This window comes from Athene noctua, chromosome 3, assembly GCF_965140245.1.
Source record: "Athene noctua chromosome 3, bAthNoc1.hap1.1, whole genome shotgun sequence".
Lineage (NCBI taxonomy): Eukaryota > Metazoa > Chordata > Aves > Strigiformes > Strigidae > Athene > Athene noctua.
This window is the reverse complement of record NC_134039.1, coordinates 88,218,622-88,245,914: the sequence shown is the minus strand read 5'-3', so window position 1 is coordinate 88,245,914 and position 27,293 is coordinate 88,218,622. Positions and strand designations below refer to the sequence as shown.

Genomic DNA, 27,293 nt, shown 5'->3' with positions numbered 1-27,293 from the left:
AGCGAGGAGCGCGGGGCAGCGGCTGGCCCCGGCTCCCGGCCACCTGCGGGGAGGGTGGCACAAGCCCCAGGGCCCCGGCGGCCCCGAGCCCGGCAGGAGGCGGCGCCGTGCGGGGACGGGCGCAGCAGCCGTGGCTTGCGGGCGGCCCATGGCCTCGGTGAGTCGGCCAGCGTCTGGTGCCCTGGGTGCCCCCTCCATCAGCTGCAGCGGCCGCGGCAGAGCCGCTCCCTCTGTCCATAACGGGCTTTGGAAGGGGAAAGGAGATAGGGTATTAATGGACTGGGGAGTTTCCCCGAGGACTGAGTAGCTTTTTAGTGTCTGCCGCTTATTTCACAATTTAATGCCGACTCTACAATCGCTCTGGTGTCCACCATGATTCAGACCTCAGCCCACAAGCACGGGGTCCCTTCCCTTCCTCACCAGCTCCAGGTAGAGAACATCCCAGATTTTCTGCCCCCTGACTGTTATTTCCTACATGGTTTTCAAGATTCCAAGTCAGCCGTGAAGCCTTTTGGTTGTGCTTCCGTAGGCGCTGCCAACAACCATTCCCTCTGGCTGGGCTGTGGAAACAGTGCGTGGGGAGGCCCAGCGGCTCTCCCTGGCCCTTCCCAGCGTCTCACTGGTGGTGGGGGCCCTGCAGCCCCACGTCCCAGCAGTGTGCCCGGGTACGTCGTAGGGCCCCGTGCTGCCACATCCCGGCGCTGTGCCTGGATGAGTTCCCTCCTTGGTCACTTTGTGCTCTGCCATCATGGGAGACAGCAGGCAGGGCCGTACCCCTCTGGAAGCTGAAGCAGAGCTGAGGGGCCCTAGCAGTGCTCTCGTCCCGTGCTTCATGCGTTTGTGTCAAATGCAGTATATTTAATATCACAGAAGATGTTTAATTTTCAAAGTGCTTCACTTCTGTTTCGAAGAAGTGCAGTGTCATGCTGCAAAGCGCCTTGGACAGGAGGAGAGGTCTGCGCTGCTAATTACGGAGCAGCCAGCTCTTGGCATTTGAAATTGCAAAGGTGTCAGTGGGCTGCTCAGAAGTACATGATCTAGTAATTTTTGTTTCAAAAAAAAAAAAGCAAGCAGTAGGGAAATGGCTGCGAGGCTCAAGGCAGAGGTGACACAGTAGTGCTGGCAGTGCTGCAGGCGGGCTGTGGCAGAGAGCAGCTCCCCGAGCAGGCTGCAGACAGCGCAGCCTCCGCGCCCACCCCGGAGAGCTTGAGAGCTGGGGGGGACGACGAGATGCAGAGCGAACAATAAAATGTCTGTCGAAGTTCAGAGCTAATAAATGCAAATCATGCGTGTAGTGAAGAATAGCCCAAGTGATACATCCCCAGCAATGGGTGTTGATTAGCTATTGGCATTCAGATAGTAGATCTTGGAGTAGCAGTTTCTCTGTAGCGTTGTCAATAATAATTATAAATAAAGAGATAACCGGCAATGCTCTCTGCTCTCTCTACAGTGCTGCAGAGCTGGCCAACCCCGCCCAGCTGCTGGGAAGTTAGGAATTATTGGGAAAGCTCCTAAGAGCAAACCAAGCGCCGTCAAACGCACGGTGTAACTCCGTGATGTGCCTCGGCTACGGCCCGAGCCCCCGCCGGGGCGTGTGTCAGCGTGCAGGGGGCTCTGAGGGGGGGCAGGACCCTTCCGTGGCGCCTACACAAGCAGATACCCTCGTGTGGTTTAACCTGTTTGGGAGATAAATGGCGTGACAGCAGCCTGTAATTTCACGACTAGTTGGGAGAAAGGCTGACTGACCCTCTAGGAGAGGAACCTGGAGGTGCTCGGAGAAGGATTGGCTCCAGCCCGAGGGCAGAGCAGCGCGTTTTGTGCGGTGTGGTGTTAAATGGCGGAATTTGTTGCTGCAGGACACTATGGAGGCCAAGAACGTGAATGGATTTTTAAGAAGGAGTAGGTTCATTTAGGGAAGATGGGTTTGTCAGCATCTGTTAGGCAGCACGGCCGCTGTGGGCCCCCGAAGCCCCCCCGGCCTGCCCGCGGCTGGGAGCCGGGCGAGCTGCTCCTCACGGCGCCTCCCGGGCTCCTGCCCCCACCTTCGGGGGACGGGGACGGGCGGTGGGTGCTGACACCTTCACCTGGGTTCACAAGGGCTAAGCTGGCCTTGCCCATGGCTCCTCCTCCGGACATGGAACCGGGGTCTCTGTTTCTTTTGGGGCTCCTGAATCGGCGTGAGTCCTGTGGCTTGTTGTTTTCAGTCCAACATGGGGATATGAGAAGCAAGAATGGTTTTGTCCTGGATGTGCAAAGAGGGGAGGGAGAAAGTGGTGCAGGGCAAGGCGAGGCAGCACGTGCTGAGCCCTCCTTGGGCCGCCAGGGCTCCGAGTGCTGAGCTGGGCTCAGCTCTGGTCTCCAGAGAGCGTTTTGGAGGGCAGCCTTCGCCCCGGGCTCCCCCGGCTGATGGATGGCGATCGCCGCCTCCGCAGCGAGTGTGCTCGTCGCTCCGCTCTCCTGCCTGCTGCTCCGTCATGTGTCAGGGTGGGGATTCCTTCCCCAGAGGTCAGCCAGCGCTTTACAGTTCAGGACTGCCTCTCTTTTATGGCTCTTGAGTGGATCTGGGGGATTCCTAATCCTCCTGTCTGTAAGGACAAGCTTTTTCAGCTGCAGCAGTAAATTAGAATTGCAATTGCCAGTCCTCACCTAAGTATCAGATTCCAAAACGTTCCTGAGAGTGGGGATCATTCAGCGAGGGTTTAGAAAAACCACATCAGCCTGTAATAACCTCCAAGACGCTTTCTTGCCTTTCTTTGACAAGGCATTTTAGCTGCTTGAGTGATGTTAATACGGCGAAGCGCGTCACAGCACTTCAATGGAGAGAAGATTCAGGCAGCAGACAAAGGGATTTCCTGAACTGCGGGCTCTGGCGGGGGCTCCTCCTCCAGGAAAACAGCTTGTCTTGCCGGGGAGGCGCGGGGGAGCCCAGCCCGCAGCTTGGCAGGGTGGCCGCGTCCCTCCGGGATCTCGGCTCTTCCTGGCAGCCCGACGCTAGCGCCTGGCTGCGAGTTGGTTCTGCGGGGAGCGCGCCCGGCTTGGGGGGCGAGCGGGGGAGAGCTCTCTGGCTGCCTCGCCGCGTTCCAGAGCCGGGAGCCACGTGCTGCCGCTGCCTTCGCCCCAGCAGCGCCACAGGAGGCCCCTGAGCCCTGCGGAGCGACGGCCTCGTCCCGCTCCGGCGCTGGGGGACGTGCCCGGCGTGGGCAGCGTCAGTGCGGGCGGCAGGACGGGCAGTGCCGGCGCTGCCCTCACCTCCTCGCACGGCCACGCTCTTCGCTCCGGTTGCCCACCCGAGGGTCAGAAATGGGACGGGCAAGGGCCTGTGAGATGGTAGTGAGGCAAAAACAACAACGTGTCTTGTTCTGAGGAGAAAACAGAGACAGGTGACAGCAGGCACGGGGAGGGGGGGTGCTGTCTGTGTCACCCCTTTGTGCAGAAGATGGGGGTGATGTAAAGGCCCCCCCGCCCAAGGGCTGCTGAGCTGTGGGCTCTGAGTCCAGAAAGTCCTCCCGTCGTGGAGCTGCCAGGGCTGAACTGCAGCACGGGAGCTGGGAGTGGTGCAGCGCTGAGTTGCCCTCCCCAGGGGCAGGCTCAGGTCCCTGCAGATGTGTTTCTCGGTGTAACCTGCCCGGGACGGCAGTAAAGGAGCTCCTGGGAGTGCTCGGTGCTGGGCAGCTGCTGCCCGTCTGGAGAAGGACGAGCCTGGCTGCCGTTCCGCCTGGCTCCTCGGAGCGTTGTCATGGTGTGTGTGCTCACCCTGTGTGCTGTGTGTGGTTCTCCTTCCTCCCCTCTGCTGGGAAATCAACCAGGGATTATATATCATTTTAAATGAATATATTAAAATTGTTCTGTGCTCTGTGTATATATTAGCAACAGGAAAAAACCCAACCACCAACACCCTAGGAGAGAGAAAGAAAAAAAAAAAAGGCTTTAACGTTGCATCTCCTGCAGCAAGAAATGCCCTCATGCCTAAGGAGCAGCCAGCACCTTCTCTTGGGGTTCTCTGCGGCCTTTTGGTCCTTTCGGGGCTCGGTGAACTCGTGCAGGAGCCCGGCTGCTGTGTGGCTGGAGAGGCACGTGTGCTCCGGGTGACCCCCGGGGTTGTGGGGGTTTATTTCTGTACCTGGTAGTACAGTGTGTGTGAAAACAAGAGCGGGCTGTTGTCCTTCAGGTGAGCCTGCGGGTGACCAGACCTCACGCAGGTGTTTTCTGTACGTGCTGCCCCGCAGTGCTCAAGACGGTGAGGAATCCAGGAGCCTCCTAAACTTTATCTGTGTAATTATATACTAACCTACCCCCTGCCGCCAACACCACATCTGCAAAGTCACATCTTTTTCATCGTTAACTTCTAGCTGCTCCCTGCGAGTGTTTTGCCAAACGGTGGGTCCTGTTGCTGCTGCCCGTGTGGGTGGACATGGTGGAAGGGGGGTAGAGCCGTGTTAGTTCTTCCTTCCATTTCTGCCATCCAGCCGTTTCATGTCCTGGTTGCCTGCAGGTGTCAGTTGTCCCAGGGAGATGTGATCCTTCCGAAAGCCTGACGTGTGAGGGATCCGCAGCAGGACTGCCATGGCCTGCAGCTCCTGCTGGGTGTGCTTCCCGGAAAGTTTCCTAGGTCTGTGTCCTGCTGTGCCCTCCCGGCAGCACAGGAGCGTCTGAGCAGAGGGGAGGAGCCCTGGTCCTTCCCGGCCTCAGTGCCCCTCCCTTGGCCGGAGAAGCCTGAGGACCAGGACATCTGCAGGGTGCAGATGGACTAGAACTACGTGGTCATCCAGAGATAGCTGCGTTGGCTTTTAAAACTTATGTGCTGACAAGAAATTTCAGTGACCTTCAGTCTGTCTCACCGGGGCAACCCCTTTGTAATTCCGTGTCTGCTGCTTGTAGGTCCATTGCCGTCCCCTGAGTCTATCTGATGTCTGTGCTTTGGGGGAGATGTTAAATTAGAAGTGTAGAGGAGATCTTCAGAAAGGGAACTGACCCTGGAAAGCTTACATGAGAGCTTTACGGAAGGAGGCAGCTTAGAGAAGGGACTCTAGCACGGAAGGAAACAGGATGGTAGAACTCGAAATGGAAACTTCAGGCTACAAGAGCTGAGTGTTGTGGCGTTTTTTTGTTTTGTTTTTTAATCTTGGGGCTATTTAACCCCTGGAGTAACTTACCAAGGGCTGAAGTGGTTTCCCTGCCTCAGGCATCCACTCTGGCCCTCGAGGCCCCCCCTGAAGTTACAGATTTGGTGTTCCTGTCTAAAGGACTTGTTCTAGTACAGACAGAGTAAGGGGCAAGATGCAGAGATTCTGGTAACTGGCAGAGCAAGATTACTGCAGCAGTTTCTTCCATCCTCAAACCCCACGAACTCACAAAACCTTGTACCCTTGAGCTTGTGGTGTCTGACCTACTACATGACCTGCCCGAGCGTAGTGCTGGTGGCTGTGGGACCTTCCTGGGCTGGGGGGTCTTAACTGGATGAAACGTGGGAATGGTCCAGGCAGCAGCTGTAAAGTCCCTCCTGGGACCTGCAGACCAGGCCCACGTGCGTCCTGAAGCCATCAGTGGGCAGTGGAGGGAGAGGGAGGAGGAGAAAAGCATTTGGATTCTGCAGCTGAAACGTTTTGTGAGCTGGTGGAGACAGTGACCCTGGTGAGCCCCCCAGCTGCGAGCTGCCGCCGGGACCTTCTCTCCAGCCCTCTCTGAGTAGTGGAACCTGTAGCCAGCACAAAATCCTGTCCAGCCTTGGCTCTGATTTCCTGGCAACTGGTGGTTGCTTTCCAGTGGCTCGTCTTCTCTGGATTGAGCTTTGTGGCAATGTGGAAATCCTTTACCTGTGATTCTGCCTCGCTTGTGGGTCAGTGGGAGGTGGCGTAGCAGGGAGAGCAGAGGTGCCCAGGATGGGATCACTGGAGGTTTGGTGTTAGTCCCTATTCAGAAGCTGTCAGAAACTTTCTATTTAGTGAAGCCCGCAGACTTGGTGTTGTTTGTCATCTGTTCAACTCGCTGTGAACAGCCTTGGTTTCTGGTTTGTGCGGGTGGGATGGTTTCAAAGCACAGAGGCTCCTGCAGCCCTTCTGGCCTTGTTTCTCTCCAGTCGAGTGGTTGGCAGCAGTGGGTCTGTGCCTGCCCTCCTCGGGGCTGGCTGTCCCCGTGACTAAACACCGTGGCTGGGACATCTGCCTGGTGCCTGGCAGAGCTGCCACGTGTCCTCCCTGAGCCCCTGAACCAGCTCCTGGGCACCTGGGTCAGCGAGGGCATTCCTGCAACGGCCTGCATGGGACAGAAGTCTTGAGCATAGAATCCCAGAACCATATGGGCTGGAAAAGCCCCTGAAGCTCCTCCAGCCCCACCATGACCCTCCCCCTGACCGTTCCCAACTCCCCCAGATCCCTCAGCGCTGGCTCAGCCCGACTCTTCAACCCCTCCAGGGATCCCGGGGACTCCCCCCTGCCCTGGGCAGCCCATTCCAAGGCCCAACAGCCCCTTCTGCACAGAAATCCTTCCTCAGAGCCAGCCTGACCCTGCCCTGGGCAGCTTGAGGCCATTCCCTCGGGGCCTGGCGCTGGGGCCTTGGCTCCAGAGACTCACCCCCCCTCTCTGCCCCCTCCTGGCAGGGAGTTGCAGAGGGCCAGGAGGTCTCCCCTCAGCCTCCTCTTCTCCAGACTGAACCCCCCAGTTCCCCCAGCCGCTCCCCAGCAGACCTGTGCTCCAGACCCTGCCCCAGCTCCGTTGCCCTTCTCTGGATGTAGAAACTTTTGCTTCAGGTACAAGCCAGCTCTTGGGGCGGCTTTGGGAAGATGCAAACACTCTCCCTATCTCCCTCCCCAAGACAAGCAATCCTGTTCCAGTCTGTTAGAAGGAGCCTGGCTCCTTCCCCCAAACATCTGCCTCTTTCTCCTTGCACAAGCAGGAGGGGATGTCCTGCTCAGGCAGGTGCACAATGCCCGTGCTCCCCCTTGCTCGCCACATCCTTTGCCACGTGTCGTGGTGCTACCAGCAGTGTCCTCCACCTCTGCCGGCCCTGCCTCTGCGGAGAGGTTTGGCCCCTGGAAGCTCTAGCTGGTGCCTGGGATGCCTCACCCACCCCTCCCACCTGTCCCCGGCTGCCAGCCCCGCTCCCGTGGGTGCAGGCGGGCAGTCAGGGCGTGCAGGGGCTGGCCAGGATGTGCGTTGGGTGGCTGGGGCCCAGCTGCACCTCCTGGTACTTCAGGCCCCGAGCTGAAGCGCCTGGCTCGCAGCGGGGAGCTGCCACGAGCACGCGATGGTGTGTGGGACTGGCTGCCCTTGGTCTCCCCGTGTGCCGCTGAGATGCATCACCTGATGGTTGTTCCGGGGGGTGCTTCGGTCAGGCAACCAGGTTAGCTGAGGTAGCTTTGCTTGGGTGACCAGGTGAAATGCTGGGGTTTTGCAATGCTGGGGTTTCAACCCCAAGCCCCACATAAGGTTGACATGTGGGTGATTCCCCCAGCCCTTCCCAAGGGGGGTGAGTTTCCCTTTAGGCTCCCCCCAGGGTGCTCTGGCCTGGCAGCCAGAGCCATTGGGTGAACGAGCCCCAGGGGTCCCGCAGCGAGTAACCCAAGGTCAGGGGTCCCAGCAGGGAGAACAGCTGGGACCCCTGGCAGGAGGGGCAGTGTCTGTGTGTGAGGGGGATGCCCTGGGCAGAGTTCCCTGCTGGGGAAGGACCTCCTGCCCCCCTGGGACTGGGCTCCAGGCAGGTCTGGCTTCTGTAAACGCGGGCTGTGCAGAGATTCAGTGTGTGGCTGCCTTGGTCTGATGTGTTGGGCTTGTTGACCTGGTTGTCTCCTGTCCCTTCTATGGGAGTATTTCTCTGGTTATCTCACCCATTGCTGGTCGTGTAGTATCGTTGTTGGGGTCAGTGGGATTGATGTCGATTATGTATAACCTGAGTGACTTGTACCCCCAGCGATCACCCACGTACTGACCCTTTTGTGTCAAGTACAGTCTGGGTATTGGTTCATCTTGATGCTGGCTGTGTCTTTTATGCTGGGCCTGATAAAATAAAACACCAGGTTAGCTGAGATAAACATTGGCATTAGTGGGGCTGGCCTCGCCTTTCTGTGACTGCCGTGATGGGCGGACAAGTGAGAGTTTGGACCGGGAGCGCTGAGCGTGGGGCGTAGGGTGGAGGCTGCCTGTTGCTGGGCGTGGGGTGTGCTCACAGCAGCAGCAATTTCTGAGGTTTTGGATCTGCAGATTGCCCTGTTGGTACCTAATCATCAGCAGAGGCAGAAATGGGCTATTTTCAGGATTTTCTGTTCACTGGTTTTAGTACTGTTTCTGACTGGGGATTATTAACTGGTTTCCACTTTATCCTTCTGAGATAGACGCTTCTGTAGTCTTCAGCTCATCCTCAGGCAGCATCTTGTTGATTGGCCTGTCCAGACTCCAGACACACCGACTGTCAGGTGTGACTGCTGCTGTGTTATCATCTGATGCTGACAGATTTGGAGGAAGAGGGAGTAAGTGGAGAGGTGTGTGTAATGTATATTATGCAAGATGCACAGCACTTCAGCCTTTTTTTTTTTTTTTCTCCTCTTTATTTACCTGGAATGCCTCTGTAGTCACTCCTCCGTAATGGAAAGAGAGCAAGGAGGAGAAGCATTACAAAGAGCTGTCTCTGCACTGCTGCGTCACTCCCAGCACCGCTCTTGCCGTGCCTCTGAGACTCGGGTGATCCCCAGGTGCTGCTCTTTGTCGTGGGTGATCTCTGAGCCCACCTGCTCACACGTACCTCCCGCTCCATCACAGCAGCTGGTTATGATGGGAGTGGATCTGTTGCTGTCTAATTACCAACTCTGTGTCCTGTTCAGGGCTCCTCGGAATCTGCCTGTTCGGGGGTTTGCGTGTGCGCAGAAGCTGCTGGACACGCCGCCTCTCTCACCTTTGCACGTGCGTGTGAATCCTCCACCCCGCTGCTCCGTGCACATGTTGAAGCGGCCGTGCCCGGGCAGCCCGTGGTCTCGCTGCTCGTGTCCCCACGGTGCAGGATGGCCCCGGCTGCGCCCGTGACTCTGTGCCTGAGGTCCCACCGTGCTCTCCCCGACTCTCCCTGTTGTGAGGCAGGTGCTGGTGAGCACAGGGGGGGAAGCGCTGCAGGCTGATCTGTGTGTATTTCTGGTTTGTGAAGAGCATCACTGGGACCAGCTTTCTTTGGAGCCCTTTCAGAGTGCCAGAGGGAGTGGAGGGTGGGCCTCTCCCTCCCTTTCCCTGTCCCGATGCGATCCACTGTGCAGGGGTGGGTGCGGAGCAGTGACGGATCGGGCGCAGTGCACAGCACCGGCAGAGCTCCCCAAAGGGCTCCGGTCGAGTCTGGTGCTGCCTTGAACTGAAACGGGGCTGAACACGCACAGACAAGAAGCTTTAGAGCCGGGGTGTGACACCAGGCTTGTGGTGAGGGACCAGCTGTCCCGTGTCAGGGAGCGGGGTCAGTCCTGGTGGGAGCTCTTCAGGGCACGGGGCGGTTTCTCTGGAGACTGAGAAGGGTGGAAGGACGTGAGCGGGCAGGGAGGGCTGGATGTGTCTGTGCCCTGTGGCGGGAGGGAAGGAGCGAGTTGGCCCCAGCTGGAGGGGAGGTTGTGGTGGGGGTTGCTGTTGCTTTCTGTATCTCCCAGTTGTGCTGTGACCTCTCTGAGCTGAGGGTGCTGATCTGCACGTGGTATTTAAGATACTCTTCTTTTCCTGATAATCCCCAACGCTTAAGTTTGGTTTTCGTTGCTGTTGGTCACTGAGCTGTTCTCGCACAAAGATCTAAATCGAAACCTCATTCCTGAGGGGCAGCAGGTCAGAGCCCAGCACCGTGCGGTGCGTGCAGTGTTAGGCCCGCCCGCTCGCGTTTGCAGCTGTTGGGTTTGACCCGTCGCGCTCAGCCCTCGCTCGGTGCCGCGTTGGGAGCGATGTCCATGGTCCAGGGAGCGCAGGCGCCTTCGGGCCCTCCCGGGCGGCCCAGCCCCGGCCTGTCCCGCTGCCGCACGTGTCCCCAGCCCGTGGCAGCAGCCGCCATCCTGGGCGAGGTGTCGTGGGCACGGCGGGTTTTTGCAAAAGCTCTTGCTGTGCCTCAGCAGCGCGGAGTTCACCACACAGTACCGGACTCCTGCAGGGAAGCTCCGAGCCTGAGGGGGGGTCGGAAGGTGCCTGGGGCTCCCCCAGTGCCAGCCTGCGGTGCTGGTGCCCCAGGGTGGTCGTGGGGCCGCGTTGGGAAGGGGTGTCTGGGAGAACACCCGCCGCTGCTCCCGTCCTCGCTGGAAGCTGTGTGTGCGCTGTCTTCCTACCGCTCCCTCGCATGCTTTTGCAGGGCCCGTGTTGCCTCGGGTTTCCCCACGCCATGGCTGGAGCAGGAATTGGGGGAAGGTCCCCTTTATCCTGGGGGGTGTGAACGGCAGGTTGGAGGCCGAGCCGTGCCGCCCTGTCTGGCACAGGGAGCAGCCTGAGCCCTTCCAGGAGCGTACCCTTGGAACAGGCCGGTCCTGCAGCCCCCTGCCCTGGGGGGGCAGTCCCCGGGAAGTCGGGGTGCCTCAGGGGTGGAGAGATCCCACAGCCCCCCGCGATGGAGAAAACTGATGTAGGAGAAGTTGCTGGGGGTGCGTGCACTGGGGTGTTGGGTGCAGTCACTTGTGCCGTGATTTGTGTGAGTTTTCCTGGGAAGACTTGGCTTTAGGGAAGGTTTGACAGGCCCAGTGTCTCCCAGAGGTGTTGGGGAGCTGCCGGGGCTCGGCAGTGCCCGGCTGTGCCGGACCCCGAGCAGGGGACACGCGCTCCGGTCGGCTGCGGCGGCTGTGGGAAGGGTGGGGGCCTGGCTCCCTGTGGAATCCTCCCGCAGTGTGTGGCTGTGAGCGGCCTTGGGGGCATTAGTGTCCCGGTAGGTAGGGACGGGTCAGTGGGTGCTGGGAGAGGACAGGGCAGGCATGGGCAGCAGAAGGGAACTGCAGCAGTCGCCTTTGGGCTCTGGCCGTCCGGGTCAGGGCCGCCCGCGTCAGGCTTCGCACATCATGTTTCAAATCTGCTTACTGGGTACCAGATCCTGACGCTCTGCTTAGGCTGAAAAGTCCTCATTAACATCTTGGGAATACGTTAATTCCCTTCCTTTCCTATTCCAACCTGCTGACTTTGATTGGCACTATTTTTTACAATAAATGCTTAATTAAAGGCATAATGACTGTATAATGATTGTATTAAAAGCAAGATGATTATAAAAATCAGCTTAGCAGCTGGAGGCTGCAGGGCTGGAATAGCTGCGAGCAGGAGTCGGTGCCGTGGAGGCTGTGCTGCTGAGATGCAGCATCTCCGTGGCTGCTGCCCTCGCGGACCCCCGGCCCCCTCATTCTGAACGCTGCACGGAGACTCGCTGCAGAAATACCTCCTGCCTCAAGGAATTCCAGCCTAAACCGGCACCGGGGGGGAGAGGCAGCTGTGCCGCTGCTGCCTGCTGCCAGGCTGACTGCAGATGAGGAGCAGGGCTGTGGCGTGGAGCTGCACACCCTAACGCACCTCCTGCAGCCTCAGGTCTCTGCTGGGCTCCGAGTCCCACAGGCGGGCGAGCCAAGTTCAAGGACCGGGCCCTTATCTGCCGGGTGCACCGTGGCCTGGTCCAGCACGGGAGCCTGAAGCCCTGGGCTAAGGCCACGCTGACCTTGGGCACAGCGGCGCTTTCCCCATCAAGGGTGAGGTGTCCTCCTGCTCCCGGCACCCGCTCCTCCCGGGGCCGCCTCTGTGAAGGTGCACGTGGGGAGCGGCCAACCCGCGTCCTTCCCTGCCCGGCCACCAGCCCGCTCCCTGCCCCTGCTGAGCTCCTCCCTGAGGGGTGGTGGGCGCGGAACGCTGGGCGGCGCTGGCCAGCCCCTGACGTGTCCTTGAGGCGCCGATGAGTGTGACATGAAACTCGGGTAGAGCCGAACTGGCCCAGGCAGGAGCGTGACGAACCCCTGCGGCCTCTCTGCTGCTGGACCGTGCGCTGCAGGGCCGAGGGCGGTGTGTCCCGCTGCTGTACGGGCTCCTGCCCTTCCCTCTCACGGCACTCGGGTGGATCCCATCTGCTCCTGGAGAGTTCTCAGGTCCCCAGGCCCTGAGTTTAATTGCTTTTACCTGCCTGGCTCTGAAGGTGCCAGGAAAGTTGCGATGTAGTTGGCGACAGATGGTGCCGGTGAGGGTGGTCTGAGCTTTCTGCCGTGCCAGTTCCCTCTTTGTGCCCATTCTTCAGGTCACGTCCCCATTCATCCATAATGATCTCATTTCCTCCGCTGCTATATTTGAGCTCTGTGCCACCTCAGATCTCATTTGGACCCAGCTGTGCCTCTGTTCCTCTGCGGTAGCTGGAGCCCCAAACTTAACAAGAGGCAGAAGAGGCAATTTAGAAAGTGCCCCTCACCCCAGACTGTAAATTGTGCCATGCCTGGGTCAGGGTCGTCTGTGTGAAAAGCTGGAGGTCAGAAGTCTAATAAAGCATAAACACTAAACATGATATTCAAGGGCAGTTTTTTAAAAAAAAAGCTGTGAGCTATTTAAGTACGCACTGATGAAGCAGTGGCAGGAACAGATGTTGAGAGAAGTCCTGTTTGTATCTTCTGTCTAGAGCTGGGTGCCTCTAAAATAGGTTACGTCCATCGAAATTCAGGCTGTGTGTTTGTCGCAGAAGATGTTCTAGTGGCCCGAGGTGGAAGCACCGGGTTGTGCCCGCGGGCGGGACCGGGCGCTGCCGTGGGCTGTGCAGGCGGGGTGCGAGCGCAGGGCGGCTCTGCTCCCCTCCGAGCACAGCCGGGTGAAGAGCTGCCGGAGCAAACCTGTGCCCGGGCTGTCCGAGGTGAAAGGCTGCGAGGAGCTGCTGCATGCAGGCCCCTGCCAGGCCCCTCGAGGCTCCGCTGGTTTGTGTTCTCCTGAGCCCTGGGGGACAGGGTGAGCGGTGGTTTCTGCTGCTCAGGCATGCAGCAGAGTCCTCAGCAAAGGCAGCGCCTCTCTTTGTGTGGACAGAGCTGGCCCAAGCTTGCAGAAGAAACTTGCAGCAAGAACACAGCACAACCTTCCTGGCCTCAGGTGCCACCGGGGCAGGAGGCTGCTGCTGTGTCACTCAGCGGTTCTCTGGGCTGCTGTAAAATGGATTCTTCAGGAACAATGAGGAAACATGCCCACCCCTCTTCTTTAATTTGTAATACAAGCAGTGAAGTTTTTCCTTCCTTTTCATCCTTCTCTGTTTTAAAAATCATTTACCCATGAAGAGCCATGAATGCAAAACAGAAGGTACCAGAAAAGTCGCATCCATCCTCTTGGCCTTTTCCCGTACAGGAAGCTGATCAAAGGGTCCTGTCCTCAGTCAGCTTTAGTTTGGGGTCTTTTGTCCCTTCCTCCCGGGATGATCTGCGTTTTCTGCCTGGCTCGCTGAGTGCCTGCCAGAGCTGCTTGGCTGTAACCGCAGACCTGCGGGCTCCGCCGCGCTGCCGGTGCCTCAGGAGCACCCTCCCGCGCAGGCAGGTAGTCCTCTCTGCTCCTTCGGTTTGACGTGGCAGGCTGCAGCCTGGGCCCGGGCCAGCACATGCAGCTGCAGTTATCAGGGGATGAAACAAGTGAATGCCATAAATCCTGCCGGTAATTTCATGGGATCACTGGAGGCTGCAGTCTGAGCAAGCCCAGGCAAAGGCTGTAAGTTGTCAGGCATTTGATGCACTACGTGCAGACTTTCTGTGCCCAGGACTAAAAGCATCTTAAAATCTGCTCTGGTGTGATGGTTGTATTCAACTCTTAAAATTCTTAAGGAGAAAATTCAAATGGGGATATTAGGTCTCTTCTGTACGGTCTCAATATTTGTACCTGTACTTGCTATCTTAGCCCCTGCTGTGATTCAAGGAAAAAGAAGTTTGGAGACAAGAATCCTTCAGTCTTTATTATTTTGTTGTCTTTATTCAGGGGGGAAACATCATTCAATGAATAAAGTTGCATTGCAGACTTTGAAGCTCTCCTTCAATTCCGATCCCTTTCACTGATGGATTTTGGTCCAGATCTCCACTAGCCACCCTGATTAATCTCCCTCTGGTCCTAGAGGGCACCTGCAAACTCAGCAGAGGTGAATAAGTGACTAGAGAGCCCCCGGGGTTCCTACCTTCGTGTGGAGCTGATGTTTTCATGGCGGGTGTCTGAAGACTCTCCCCTTCTGAGCCCACCCTTCCTGTGCTGGATTTCTCTGGAGGATTTTTTTTTAATATTATAAAGAAAACATGTAACCTCTAAGTGAGATAAGTCTGCTTATTTTCCTTTGAGACTGTTTTTGTCACCATGGAGTAGCACAGGCAGTGGAGGTGGCTGTGGTGGAGGGGCCCCAGGAGCCCTGTTTGGACGGGAGGGGCTGGAGGCTGTTGTAGGGACCTTCGCGCGCTCTTGCGTCCTGGTGGAACCTGGGTGGCACAGCTCAGCAGGGGCAGGTGCTCCTGTCTTTGGGCTGCTGAGTTGCTGGTGTGGCTCACTGCTCTGGGCACCAAGGGTCGGGTGCTGGGGCCGTGGCAGGGCCCCGGCAGAGCTCTGGCCCGGCGCTGTGCAGCCTCGGCAGCGCTCCTGCGCCGACTCGCTCGGGTCTGCAGCAGGAGTGAGCCTGAAGCACCTTTGTTGGGGAGAATCCTGCACGTAAAAGGGCTGGGAGAGGGTCCAGCCTCAGGACATAGGTAGAACTTCCCATGGAGAGCAGCGTGCTTTCCGCAGCAGATCCAGACCCGCAGCGGGGGTGTGCTCCTGTTCACGAGAGATGTGGAGGGTCCTTGTCCCCGCGTCGTTCCGGGGAGCGGGTTGGGGTCCGTGGGGGGCAGGTGTGTTCAGCGGGACCGCGGATGTGTCTGGAGCGGAAGAGTTCTCTGTCCTTGCCTGGCTGGCAGGACTCCATTGTTTCATGCAGGCTCTGGCTCCTCATCTCTTGTCAATAAAGGAGCAAGTGGTGTCTAACGAAGGCTTGTTCAAGTGTAACCAGGATCAAAAGCCTCCCCAGGGCATTTCAGTAGGAGGCTGTGAGACAAACCATTTTTTCTGCTCATCTGGGGACCCTAGAAGAATCTTTCCTATTTTTCCCTTATTTCTGTAACTGCCAACCTGTCTCTCCCTTGTTTTTTTATTAATAAACCCAAGTAAAATCTGTCGCTGTGATGAAAGGACCCTGCAACATCTGCCAGATGGATTGTATGCAGTCAGTTTATTAATTTGATGGGGCATTTAAAATCAGCTTTTATAATTGCATTTTAATTTCAGAACAAATAAAGCAGCTGTGCTGAGTGAAAAGCTGGGCTATTGTGGCATATACTGGGGGCTCAGTGACTCTAGAAATGCCTTGGGATTTACAGCTCGACCTGTCAGGGTTCTGTGACCTTCATCAGATAATGGGGTTTGAGAGCCCCCAAGTCCCGGGCGTTAGGAAGGCTGGAGCCTCACTGTGCTGGGACCAGGCTCTGCGCCTTCCCAGGTCTAACATTCCCAAGACCTGCACGGCACAAGTGGGGGGCTGCTTCTGGAAAGAGGGTACTGCTGGCATTGGTTCACCAATACTCCTGGGGTTTGGGTCTCCAGAGCGGGACTGACTCCGTGGCGCTGCGGTGCCAGGCTGTGCGCATCCCCCTGGGCACTGTGCTGGTGCTGCAGCTGAGCTGGGAGTTAACAGGGCTCAGAGCAAAGGATTTAAACCTACGTGAAACTTTACATTGCTTGGCTTACTTCCACTTTTGGCTGTGTCTCAGTATAGACACAGGCAAATTAAATGGAAAGGAGGAGAAAACTTTCCTAGTGTGAGAAAACAATAATAGGAAGAAAACTTGGAGCCTGATAAGCTTTGGAACGAAGTGAAGGTCACAGCACAATACTGCTGCTCAGATGAGGGACTTGACCAAAAAATGGGTCAGTTGCTGATGGTTTCTCAGAGCTCAGCAACAGTAATTTGCAGCTGACATTGAGCAAGACTGTGCTGTCGGCACGGTTCTGGCACCTTCCCTTTTTCTGGGTCCCTGGTACAGCGGTGGCTCAGAAGTGAAAGGCATGAAGGTGAAGAGTGGGGTTGAGAGGCCGTGTCATCTCCATGGGAGCTCTCCAGGAGATGCGGGTGCTTTGTATGATGCCGGGATACGTGAGAGATTGTCTGGGACATGGAGTGGTTGCACAAGTCGAGGCAGTGTTTGCTCAGGAATTATTTTGGACTAAACCAGCCTAGAGACCCGTGTATGACAGAACCACCTGTTTCCTCCTGACTTGATTGTGGGTTACAGGTGTGCAGTGGTGGTGTTTCCATGACGTGATGTCAGGGCCAGGGTACCTGTTCCACTTTTTTTTTTCATTTTATGGCCTTCTGGAGTTTGTCTTTGCTTGTGACACATCTTCCAGGGACAGACTCTGCTGGGGTAGGGTTGGACACAGACTGGAACAAGATCTTAGCAAGTCAAGTTTATGGCTTCAGCCACCCTTGGCAGCTGTGTGTTGTAGCTGCTGCGGGACTGGGAGTAGCTCCGCGTGCGCGGGGGTTCAGGAGGCCCTGGAGCCCTGTGGCAGATGGGCAGCGATAGTGCTGTTAGCGGGGGGGGGCCAGGAGGTCGCTTCACGGGTTACCGAGCGCTGCAGAAATGCCTCTTGCAGGCGTGTGTCAGGTTAGAGAGAAGCACGAACGCTGCACCTGCCTGGTCCCTCAGCGGAGAGGGCACCTTTCGCGGTCAGGGTGGCCTCGGGGTGTCCCTTCCGCCAGAGCGGCCGGGGAAGGTCTCTCAGACCCAGGTCTGGTACCTGCTGTGGGTGTCAGCGCCCACCTGTTGCGGGGCACAGTGTGACCCTCGGGGTTTCTAGGGCGCCCCTTATCACCAGGCTTAGAAGTCTCTGCATTCGCTTGTGTTAGAGAAAACTCCCGTGGCACCTCTGTTGTAAGCGTAGGGGGGCCCCCGGGGTGGGCTCGGGTCTCCCAGCTGACCCCTCACACTGCCGGGAGACCCCCCCGTATGGCTTGGGGTGACCCCACAGGTCGCCCCGGGGAGAAACTGCTCTAGGGCCGATTCCCGGCAGCACGGCTGGTCCTGGTCTTCTGAGTAGGAACGGCTGTAGGCGGGAGAAACAGCCCAAACGTTTACTGAAAGCTGCCACTGACTGCGGAGGCCGAAGGGGCCTGTCGGAGCCCAGGGCGGGCAGGGTCCTGCAGCAGGGCTCGGGTGGGAGCGCGCGGCGGGCCGGGCTGTGCTGCCCTCCTCGGCACCCGCCGCGGGGAAGGCAGGAGGAGGAACGTGTGTCCCTGTTACGGGAAAACCTCCGAGGCTGAAGAGAGATCTGGGGTTCCTCAGAGCGAGACGGGGCCCAGCCCTCGCGAGCAGACACCACGGGAACTGGGCCAGGGGCTGCTGCGTCCTCGGCGCCTGCCGGGGGGTCCCTGCACTAACCCAGCGGGAGAGGGAGCGGAGGAGGAAGGTTCTGCTCGAGCAGCGGATGAGACGAGGGTTGGCCTGAGCCTCATGAATGAATGAGCAGCTTGGGTGCAGGAGTGATATTTCTAGTAGGGAGGAAACGCTAAGAAGTGGGGCAAACCTCTATCTGAGAGACTGTGAGAAGGCAACTTCTGGGACTGCTCTGGAGAGGAGCAGTCACGTCTCGGTGTGGGGGGGGACTCAAGGAAAGGAAATACTGCAACCGCTATGGGTTGGCTTTCTTGTAATTTCTTTTGGTCTTAGATCCTGTGAGGCAAAGGAAAACAGGAGCTTCAAGAGGGACAGAGATGGTAGGAACAAACTAGAGTTTTCCAGTCCCAGCTCCCTGTGATGTTGGCAGCACATGTGAAGGGCACATCTCTGACTCCAGCCAGGCTGGAGAGCTTTGTGCTGTGCAGCAGAGAGGCAGGACCAGACCCTGGAACTGCAGGTTGTGGAGTCAAATGGTAGGACAGCTGGCAATGCGAATACGGCGTGCAAAGAGGTGGCCTTAGAGCTGACACTACTGAGCTGGTTCTGTACGGAGGCTTTAAGGGTTAAATGGGGCTGAAATGAATGGGAGGAACAGCGGGGAAAAAACATCGTCCTTGGTCAGGACAACTGCCTTGTCATCTGCAGCTGGCTGGGGGCCATAAGCATCATTTCAGCAGGGAATTTTCCAAAAGACCTGAAGGATGCCACAGGGGGTTCTCCAAGGCCGAAGTCTGCAGGCACAGTGGAGTCTGTAGGAGGCAGTATAAATTGGTCTGGAAGACATTTTGGAGCAGAGTAAGAGCTGCAGATGAGTGGGGGAAAGTAGGGTCAGGTCCGCAGTAGAAGAGCAGTGGAGGGTGGATTTGTGCCTCAGAGGGGAAGGCAGGAATGTGTCTGCGTTTGGTGTGAGAGTGGAGGGGGAGCCAGCAAGGGAGCCCTCAGGAGGGCCTGAGGGGAAGGCGAGATGATTTCAGCAGTTGCTGCAGATGTCTCCTCCGGGGTCCTGCGGCAGCAGGCTGAAGGATTCCTGCAGGCAAACCCGGCTGGAGGCTGTGGGGGTCACCTGGGCTTCGTTCCTCAGGCCACGGAGCCAACTGCAGCGCAGCACAGCCAGGAATGGCAGCGGGACGTGCCTGGCCAGGGGCTGGGATCCCGAGCTGATTAGCTGTGACCTCCTTCATTAAAGACATTTTTCCCTGGTACATCTTGTTTGTTAATTCCTCCGAAGCATATTTAAGCATTTCACGTGCGCGTCCCAACGCGCCTCGCTGTGGGCCTCATTACCATGTTTATAGCTGCTCAAATTACCAGTGACCTTCAGAGCTGATGGCTGTGCCTGAGTCGCCCAGCTTGCCTCAGTGATTTGTGGGCCTCAGTAGACCATTTATTTCTCTTCTCCTGTCAGCACCGGCTTTTCCTTGACCGCTGTGGTGTTGCTGAGTCAGTGGAAGGCCCCCGCGGGAGGGGAGGGCTCTCACAGGTGAGTTGGGCTCACCGGGAGCTCTGAGCCTGGCGCCGAAGGAGGGGAAGAGCCTGGCTTTGCAGAAGAAAATGAAACGGGCTTTTGGAGGGACTTGTCAGGAGAGAGACTGCTGAGGGATGGCGTCCCGGTGTCAAGTCAGGCCCTGCTGGAGTCCAGCTGAGTCCAGCTCTGCCGTGAGCGCTGTCCTCTCGGTGTGCCAGGCGTGAAGTGCTGAAGCTTCAGAGCTCCTTGGCACCCATCTGCTCCTCTCCCTGCCAGCCCAAGGCTCGGCTCACTCTGCCTCATTTCTGAAGAAACTGCCTGTTTATGCAGGAAGGAAAGTTTGTATGAGCTGCCTGGGGCTGAAGTACCTCCCTTCTTCAGCTCAGCCTTCTCTGGAAGACCGGAGTTCAACTCTCCCGGGGCTGTGAGAGCAGTGGGATAGTCCCCGCAAGGCGGGCACACCCTCGGCGGGGCAGGATCAGCCTGGGGAATGTTCAGACTGGATGTACGTGAGTCCATGGGCCCAGTGAGTGCCGGGGGAGCTGGCTGATGGCTGGGCCACTCTCCATCATCTCTGAGGGCCGTGGTGGTCAGGAGAGGTTCCCGAGGGCTGGAGGAAAGCAAAGGCCGCTCCTGTGTTCAGGAAGGGCAAGGCCGAGGGTGTGGGGAGCTCCAGGCTGCTCATCTCACCTTGATCCCTGGGGAGGTGACGGGGCACCTAACCCTGGAAGCCATTTGCAAAGAGGTGAAGGAGAAGGTGGTGACTGGGAGCAGCCAGCCTGGCTGTGTGAGGGGCAAGTCCCGCCTAAGCGAGCTGCCAGCCCTCTGCAGCGAGGTGGCTGCTCCTTGGGGAGGGCAGAGCGGCGGATGTTCTCGGTCCTGACTCCAGCGAGGTTTTTATGTTGAATCATGTAACATCCTCAGAGACAAACTGGTGAAATATGGACAAGTTAACATTTTTCCTTTCATTAGAATAGACTCAGTTTACTGTTACCTTAAAAATCTGTGTTCAGGTTGATGCCAGACAGGCTGGACCTTTGGTCCTTCCAATCCCCAAGAAGTAGCAAATCCTAAAAAAGAGCACTGTGTGATTGAAGAGCCAAGCGTAAGAATCCAAGAACAGAAGTCTGCAGAGCTGGATGAGCTCTCCTCCATGAAGGACTGGTTTGGAAGTTGGAAATATAAGGTACTAGAAAAGGGAAATTTTCCATTGGGATGTGTTAGCAGAGCTTCTGAAGGATGGACGAGAGCAGTGGGAGATAAGGTACGGGATTTGGATCTGTCCAGATTGTGACAGCATCATAACCCCTGGAGAGCAGGAGCATTTGCAACTCAAGAAAAGATCTGGAGAAGAGTCTGAAACAAGTCTCCTGTTTGGTTTGTAAATCAGACTTGCTTGTTTGTTTGTTTTTCCCTTGCTTCCTATAGCACTAATGCCTAGATACAGGCAATCACGAAGTTCCTCTTCTCTGGGGAATTTGCTTTGGCTGGCATGGAGCAGTGCTTAATTTATTAATAACTCTGGTGTTTGGATTTAGCTGTGAATGACAGATGGGCACTATGGTGATGGGTGCAGGGATGAATCTGATGGTGCTGCCTGAGAAGTGTTAGGAGGGAGCTGAGTTGCAAAGGTAGCAGCACATGGTAGACTGTGGATGCGTCTGTGCCTTCTGCCAGTCGGATATCATACACCATAGCGATTCAGGTGTTTATTTGTTAAGTAATTTAAAAAAAAAAAAAAAAGGTCATCCACTGAGTTACCAGCATCAGAAGCGCAGCCCCGCAGCAGGACCGTGGTTCGTGTCGGCAGTCGGGTGTGCTGCCTCATCGCGCTCCGTCCTGAGCTGGAAGTGCCGTCAGCCTGCCCGGGGGAGCCAAGGCTGCAGTGGTGTTCCCACCTCTGCCCTGCCCGGGAAGGACAGCCCTGCTCGGGGTGGGTGCTGAGCACCCAGGAGCCGCCTCCCCAGAGGTGCAGGCCCGGACGGAGCTGCCGAGAGCACAGGGACTCCTGCGCCGTCAGGGCTGCTGGTGTGTTGGATCGAGACAGGAGAAAAGAAACCATTTTCCTCAGAGGTCTTTGACTTGGAAAGCACCACTGCACTAATGAAGAGAGCTAATTACCCAGCGATTCGCGTCGAGGTTGCCAGCTGGGGCAGAAAGCATCGCTGCTAACACGCAAGAATCCCGAGTGCTGCCGGAGGCGCAGGGAGGGAGGTGGCAGGGGACAGCAGGGTGATACCGAGGTGACCGGCAGCAGCGGGGTCACCTGAGCACGGCGCTCCTGCCTCCCCCCCTCCGGCGGTGGAGCAGAGACATCCCGGGGAGAGGAGTCAGGTGTGCTAGTGCCCACCCCCCTGTATGGCGCCGGGGTTCGGCTGTCGGTGGGGGGGGGGTTGTCTGAGGGGACGGCTTTTGGGGAGCAGGGGCTCACCCTTTCAAACCGAGATACTGAAGGGGCTGCCCAGAGAAGCTGTGGCTGCCCCCTCCCTGGAAGGGTTCAGGGCCAGGCTGGACGCGGCTTTGGGCAACCTGGGCTGGTGGAAGGTGGCCCTGCCCGGGGCAGGGGGTGGCACTGGGTGGGATTTCACATCCCTCCCAACCCAAACCCTCCTGTGATTTTTTTGTGTGTGTTCTGCGGAGCGCCCAGCCTGTTCCGAGGTGACAGGTAAAAAGTGAGGAGTGGTGGGTACCAGGGGTTGCACAGCGTCTCGTGTGGTGGTGAAGGTGAACAGTAGCTGCTGTTTGTGTGGCTGTGACACCACGCACAGCCACAGGATACCTTGTAGTACAGATTTTATTATTATCATCAAAGAGGCCATCTTGAGCTATTTCTGCTGAGGATCAGAGATCCGCTCGCTGGGGGCCATGTCATACCAGTGGTCCCGTTTGCTCGTGGTTTCTTGCCCCTAGAGCTCAGGAGCTCCTGGGCAGCTCTGCCCCTTCTGCCTGGCTGCAGCGCAGCTGCAGGAGGGGGGACGGGAGGTTTCCCTGCGCTTGCTGCTTGCCTCATCCCTGCCATTCCCTTGCCAAAGGGCCTTTTTGGTAATCAGCCACAGGAGGTTCCTCGTCTTTTATGGGGGCCCGCTGATGGTTGGAGGGAGCATCCAGCAGCCTCCAAGGTCTCTGCCTTTGTGCTGGGTCAGGTCCCGAGGCTCAGCTGCAAACCTGCAGTCTCTGCTTCTGGGAGAAGCAGCTCTCGCTTCAGCTGTCACATTCCCCTCAGCACATTGCACAGCGTCGGCAGGTTAAAATGAATTTCTGCTGTCAAAGCCACAAGGTTAACTTATGATTACAAAGTTGGAGAAACAGCCGTAGGAAAAAGGCATAAGATAAGATGATGTGAGTTTAAAATAGACCCGTCGTCAGCCTTTTCCTTCACCTGTTGTCCAGGGATTTGTTGAGGAGCTTAAGAATCCAGTTTAGTGTCCCCTCTCCTTACTGAGGGGTTTCATAACGGCTCCTGAAGTTTCAAAGCAAGTCCCAAGAAACCCCACGTCTCTGAGCTAATCAAGTGGATCTCTTGATGTGGTGGGCTTGTTTTTAAAAACTTGTTATCCCGATAATGCTGAGGGAATATTTCTGAGATCGTTGCCAGCAGGGACCCCAGGATGCTGACTCTTCTGTTCATTATTTTTGTCTGGATGTCAATTGAATTGCCGTTACAAATGCTATACCGTAATGTTTTCCAAAGGATATATCAAAAGCTTATCACTTTTGGGTGATGTGCAGCAGTTTCTCTTGATCTGTAGAATTTTATAGGCTACATCTAACACAGTAATTCACAATCTGTTCCGGGGACCGTTGTGTTACAAAGAGTTGGGAAAGCGTGGTGAGCCACGGTAACGTGAAAACATGAAACTGCTCTCCTTCTCTGCTTTCTTGGATTAGGGTGGTGCAATTAATTGGCCTTGTTAAGTGCTTGAATTCAAGGGAGAGGCGCACCTCAGCCATTTTCTGGATAAAACAGGGGTAATATGTGGGCACTCCGGATAAAATATATAAATGGGGAATATCCAGGAAGTTTGGGAACGATTCTCACATCCCTTTTTTTTTTCTTGCCCTGCATGCATTTTTGTTCTCGTGGGTGCTCTGGGAAGGATAACCATTTTCTTAGTGCCCATAGAAAAGGTAGTGGTCACATCTGATGCATTTTTAAATGTCCTAAAACAATCCAGATCTTCCTTGCAAAGCCTGCTAGCAAAAGGAGTGGGGGACCCAGCTGCAGGGGCATCACACATCCATTTGCTGGCAGTGGTTTCCGTAGCAGAAACCTCATGCTATTTTGTAACCTCAGACTGTGCTGACTGGTCTGCTTTGGACCCTGGTTCATTCTTCAGGTGTATTAGGAAATGCTGGCATTGTCTGTAGCTCTTCAGCAGTTTGTGTCCTGGCTACCTGCAAGCCATCTCTTTCAGCAGGCGGTTGGTGAGGAGTTCAAGCTGATAGTTCCCTGGTTTAATGAGGATGCTCCTGATGTGATTCTCTGTTAAAATCTCCCTGCCTCTGAATTCATTTAATCTTCAGAGCACATTTCGAGACTTCCTTTCTGTTTCTCTAGGCTCTGAGCAAGTCAAAACAAGGCTTAATGGGTTGGGAGAATTTTGCTGTGACAGTGAAGTACCTTCCTGTTTGCTGTGTCATCCAGAGCGAAGCGGCTCGGGGGTGTTGGAAGGCAGGCGGGTCAGGGCACCCCGCTGCTCAGAGGGACTCGTGGTGTTGCCTTGGCCAATGTCCTCCCCTCTCTGCCTCTCGTTTTCCCTGGGGGCTGCCATTTCTGTGTAGCTCCCAGGATGTCGGGAGTCTCACCAAAGCCCGTGTTATGTCTGAGTCCCCCATAACAATCCTTACACGGATGGATGCTACCGCCTCGCTGTTCCGTTTTCACAGCACGTGGCTGCTCAAAGGCCTTTGTCTACACTGTTCTTCTGGACACGGGTGAGAGGAGCTTTTGAAGGCCTCTGGAGGTGCTTTCTTCCTCCAGAGCATGCCTGACCCCAGACAGGGGGTCTGAGCTCTGCCCTTTCACGTTTTTACGGCGTCACACGATGGTCATTCTGGCCTTCCCTTTTCCTGGCAGCCCTGCTCATTCTCACCTACCTGCTTCTCTCTCCCCGCAGTGCTGAGCATTGGCGAAGGCGGCTTTTGGGAAGGAACCGTGAAAGGAAGGACTGGCTGGTTCCCGGCAGAATGCGTCGAGGAGGTGCAGATGCGACAGTATGACCCACGGCAAGGTAAGCTCCCCTCTCGTCTCCGAGTGTCCCCAGCTGACCCCTGGGCAGCCCCGGCAGTTCAGAAGTGTTCGTTTTAAATAGCCAGCAGTCTCTGAGTTTGCAACGGGCGATAGGTGCCTCTGAAGATTCGTATCTCAAGGCGTCCGTTCCCGTTGCTGGGTGCGTGAGCGTCCCGCAGCTGGTCCAGGTCAGGGCGTGGTGTTGCCGGGAGGAGCGCGACCCTCGTCCCTCTCGCAGAGATCGCTGCAGCGCGGGGTCCCGGCGGCAGCCACGGGGGCAAGGGCGTGAGCCTTGATCTGAACCTCCAGCCCAGCCTTACACTTCAGGAGACTTCAGAAGAAAACAAATTTGCATGTGTTTGTTGTAGTCCAGCAGAAAATACTGGAAACGGCTGTGACGCAGCCCTGGCACCCCTGACCCCCCGTCCCCAGCACCAGCCCCCCCCGACAGGACAGTGGTGTCGGGGGAGCGGTGGGATGTGTGAGCCAAGCCGTACGGTGTTCCCGGGGGTCCCCAGCTGTCGCGCGGTGTATCAGCACAGCTCGCCCTTGTCACCAGCAGCTGCCCGGGCAGCGATCCCCTCCCGGCACGGGGACTGGGTGGGAAACGCTTCCGGCAAGGCTGAACTTGTCTTGCTGTAAAGCAACTGAAGAGAACATCTGGGGGTTTTGTTTCAATGGATTACTTAGGCGAGGAGAGGAGTGGCCCTGATTTGACAGATTCAGTTATGTTCACTTTGCATATTAAATGAGCTTTAAAATTCACACAGCTGGATTTGGGGGAGTGAGAGTTAAACCTTGATTGCGAAGTTGGAAACAAAGTTGTAGAAGAGAAAAGAAAATCAGTAAAATACAGTTCTCTGATTTGCTGATTTAATTAGTTCCTGGAAGCCTGAACTTGATCATAAAGTCCTGTCTTTGCTCTAATCCCAGTCCTTCCTGAGAGTTCTGAGTGTGTGTGTACATGCCCCCAGGCACCCCCTGACCCGGGTGCCCAGACTCCATAAGCTGTCGCCCCGCGGTGACGCGTGTGGCTGGTGACACAGGTCAGTCCTGTGCGCGGAGGGTCGGGTGCCCTCAGGACTTGGTCGAGTGGCTCTGGGGGTGTCGTGGGGGTGCGACTCCACCGGTAGCGCCCTGAACCTGCCCGCTGCAGGGTGTGATCAGCAAAGCTCTTCCCCCCGCCCTGGCCTGGTTCAGCTGGTCCCAGCCCGCGGTCCCGGCCGTGTTCCCAGCGCTCATTCCCGTTCTTCCCTCACGGTCCCTCCTCTCGCCGCGCTCCCGCCCCTGCCTCTGCGCTCCCGAGCGCCGTGTTGGGAAATCAGCCGTGCTCCAGGCCCCTCGGAAGTGAGGCAGATGTGTTTCTGTTGTGCTTGATGACAGGAAGACTTGAATGGAATATTCCTCCTTTTGCAGGGGTGGTTAGGGCTGTCAAGTTGGGACTTCCACAGAGAAGGTTCCACCTTCCTTCCTCTCATGTTGCTCTAGAGAGCTTGCCCTGTGCTTTTGTGGTGCTAAATGAAAGAGAACAGACTCATGGATGTGGTTTATGAGCCCTCCCTGTATCTGGGAGCTCATGTTTGCTGGGTGCTTTCTTGCAGAATGTTCGTGTTTGGGTTACATTGAAGTTGTGTAGCGAAATGTGAAAACCAGGTGGTGCTTAGACACCAAAGCTGGAGCAGACATATGAGCGTTTTCCTTCGGTTGTCCACACTGTTTAGTTGTTGGCATGTTCCCTGGTGTAGCTTTAGCTTTTGCCAAATTTTACTTGGGCACAGTTTTCAGGTACAGATTGTTTGCAGAAAGGTAGTTTGGGTAAGGCCACGATGTTTGTGCACAGAAGAAAGTTTAGCTGTATGGGCACAATGTTGCTCTGCCACTTCTCATCAAATTCAAAGAGAGAGAAGTGTGTCTCTTCTGAGTTTGTTTAGCATCACAGCTGATTGGGCTGCACACTGGTGGAAAGGTTTTGGCCTGACTGTGCTTTGCTGGGGAACAAAGCCACATCAGACTTGCAGACATCTCCAACGGTGTTTATGGACTGAGGACAGGAGCAGGGTTGCTTGGCAGAGACCTGACTAGACTCTTGTTGGAAGAGGTTGAAGAGGACTGTGACGGGGATGAGAGCAGCTGAGGAAATTCATTGTGATCTCCATTGAAGGTCAGAGAGTGCAGCTTCCAGGGTTGACATTTGGAGATGGTATTAGGATGCTCCTTCAACCCGTGTGTATTTTCACGCTTTGAGGGAGCAGGCTGTGAGCTGCGTGTTGATCTGCCCACATGAGCCGGGTTCTCCTCCCTGAGTGCCTCTGGGTCAGCGCTGCCCTCCCAGGTCCCAGTTCGTGGTTGCTGCAGTGCTCGTTGGCTCTGAGGGAAGATGGCCCGCTGGCCACCGCTGTTACAGGCCCTGAGGTGGAAACCGAAGTTTCTCACTTCCCACCCAGGGTCTCCTTAGATATCTCCTCTCTGTGCAACTGAAATCCTTTGGGGCCTAAACAGAGTTTCTTTGGTAAATAACTCAAACTTTTTGTATGTTTTGAATTTATTTCTTCTGGCCCTACTGAGTCAGAAATCTCTACTTTTGCCCATCTTCCCATAGAGAAGATCCTTCTTGTATCATGTTGACATCCCAAGAGAAGATCCAAGGTCTAGTTACCAATCCCATCGCTTCCTCGTGCACTTTTATTCCCATCTGCACATCCTCTAACACCATACCCAGTATCCTGTGTGAAGTGGGGTGACATTTCTGTTGGATTCAGGGGATTCATCTCTTTGTGCCTCCGTGTGGTTGAAGTGGGCCGTGTCCTCTCCTCCTCGGCCTGTCCCCAAGGACAGGGGTTGGTTCAGGGTTTTGAGAGCACCAGGTCCTTGAGCGTGGGCTGCCTGGCATGCACCTTCAGCGAGGGGAGGAGGCACGTGCCCCTGGCGCTTGTGCTGGAGCTAAAGCCCTTTGCCTGGAGGGCTCTGGCAAGTCACCGGCCCCTCAGCTGCGGGAAGCGTTGGGAGGGAGAAGGAGCACCCTGTGAAGGGGCACGGCCCAAACGCCTGAGGGCTCAGAAATCAGAGTGGCTTTAAACCAAGGAATGAGGGGGGTGATTTGGATAGGCTGCTGTCTGCATTTCTAGTTTTAGTACAAGAGGAGGAAAATCAGACAGACGTTGACATGATTCTGGCCAGAGGAACCCAAGAGAGGAGGTGGGTGGGCAGGGGA

General features: G+C 56.4%; 1 protein-coding gene across 11 annotated transcripts in view; it reads left to right on the top strand.

The window, feature by feature from the left end:
* The window catches only part of SHANK3 (SH3 and multiple ankyrin repeat domains 3), a 351,907-nt gene that overhangs the window by 193,603 nt on the left and 131,011 nt on the right, over window positions 1-27,293 (top strand). For all 11 annotated transcript variants that reach the window (XM_074903628.1, XM_074903636.1, XM_074903627.1 and 8 more), the window contains one exon: window positions 23,970-24,083. In XM_074903628.1, the coding sequence (XP_074759729.1) occupies window positions 23,970-24,083 (114 nt within the window). The remainder of the gene's footprint in view (window positions 1-23,969; window positions 24,084-27,293) is intronic.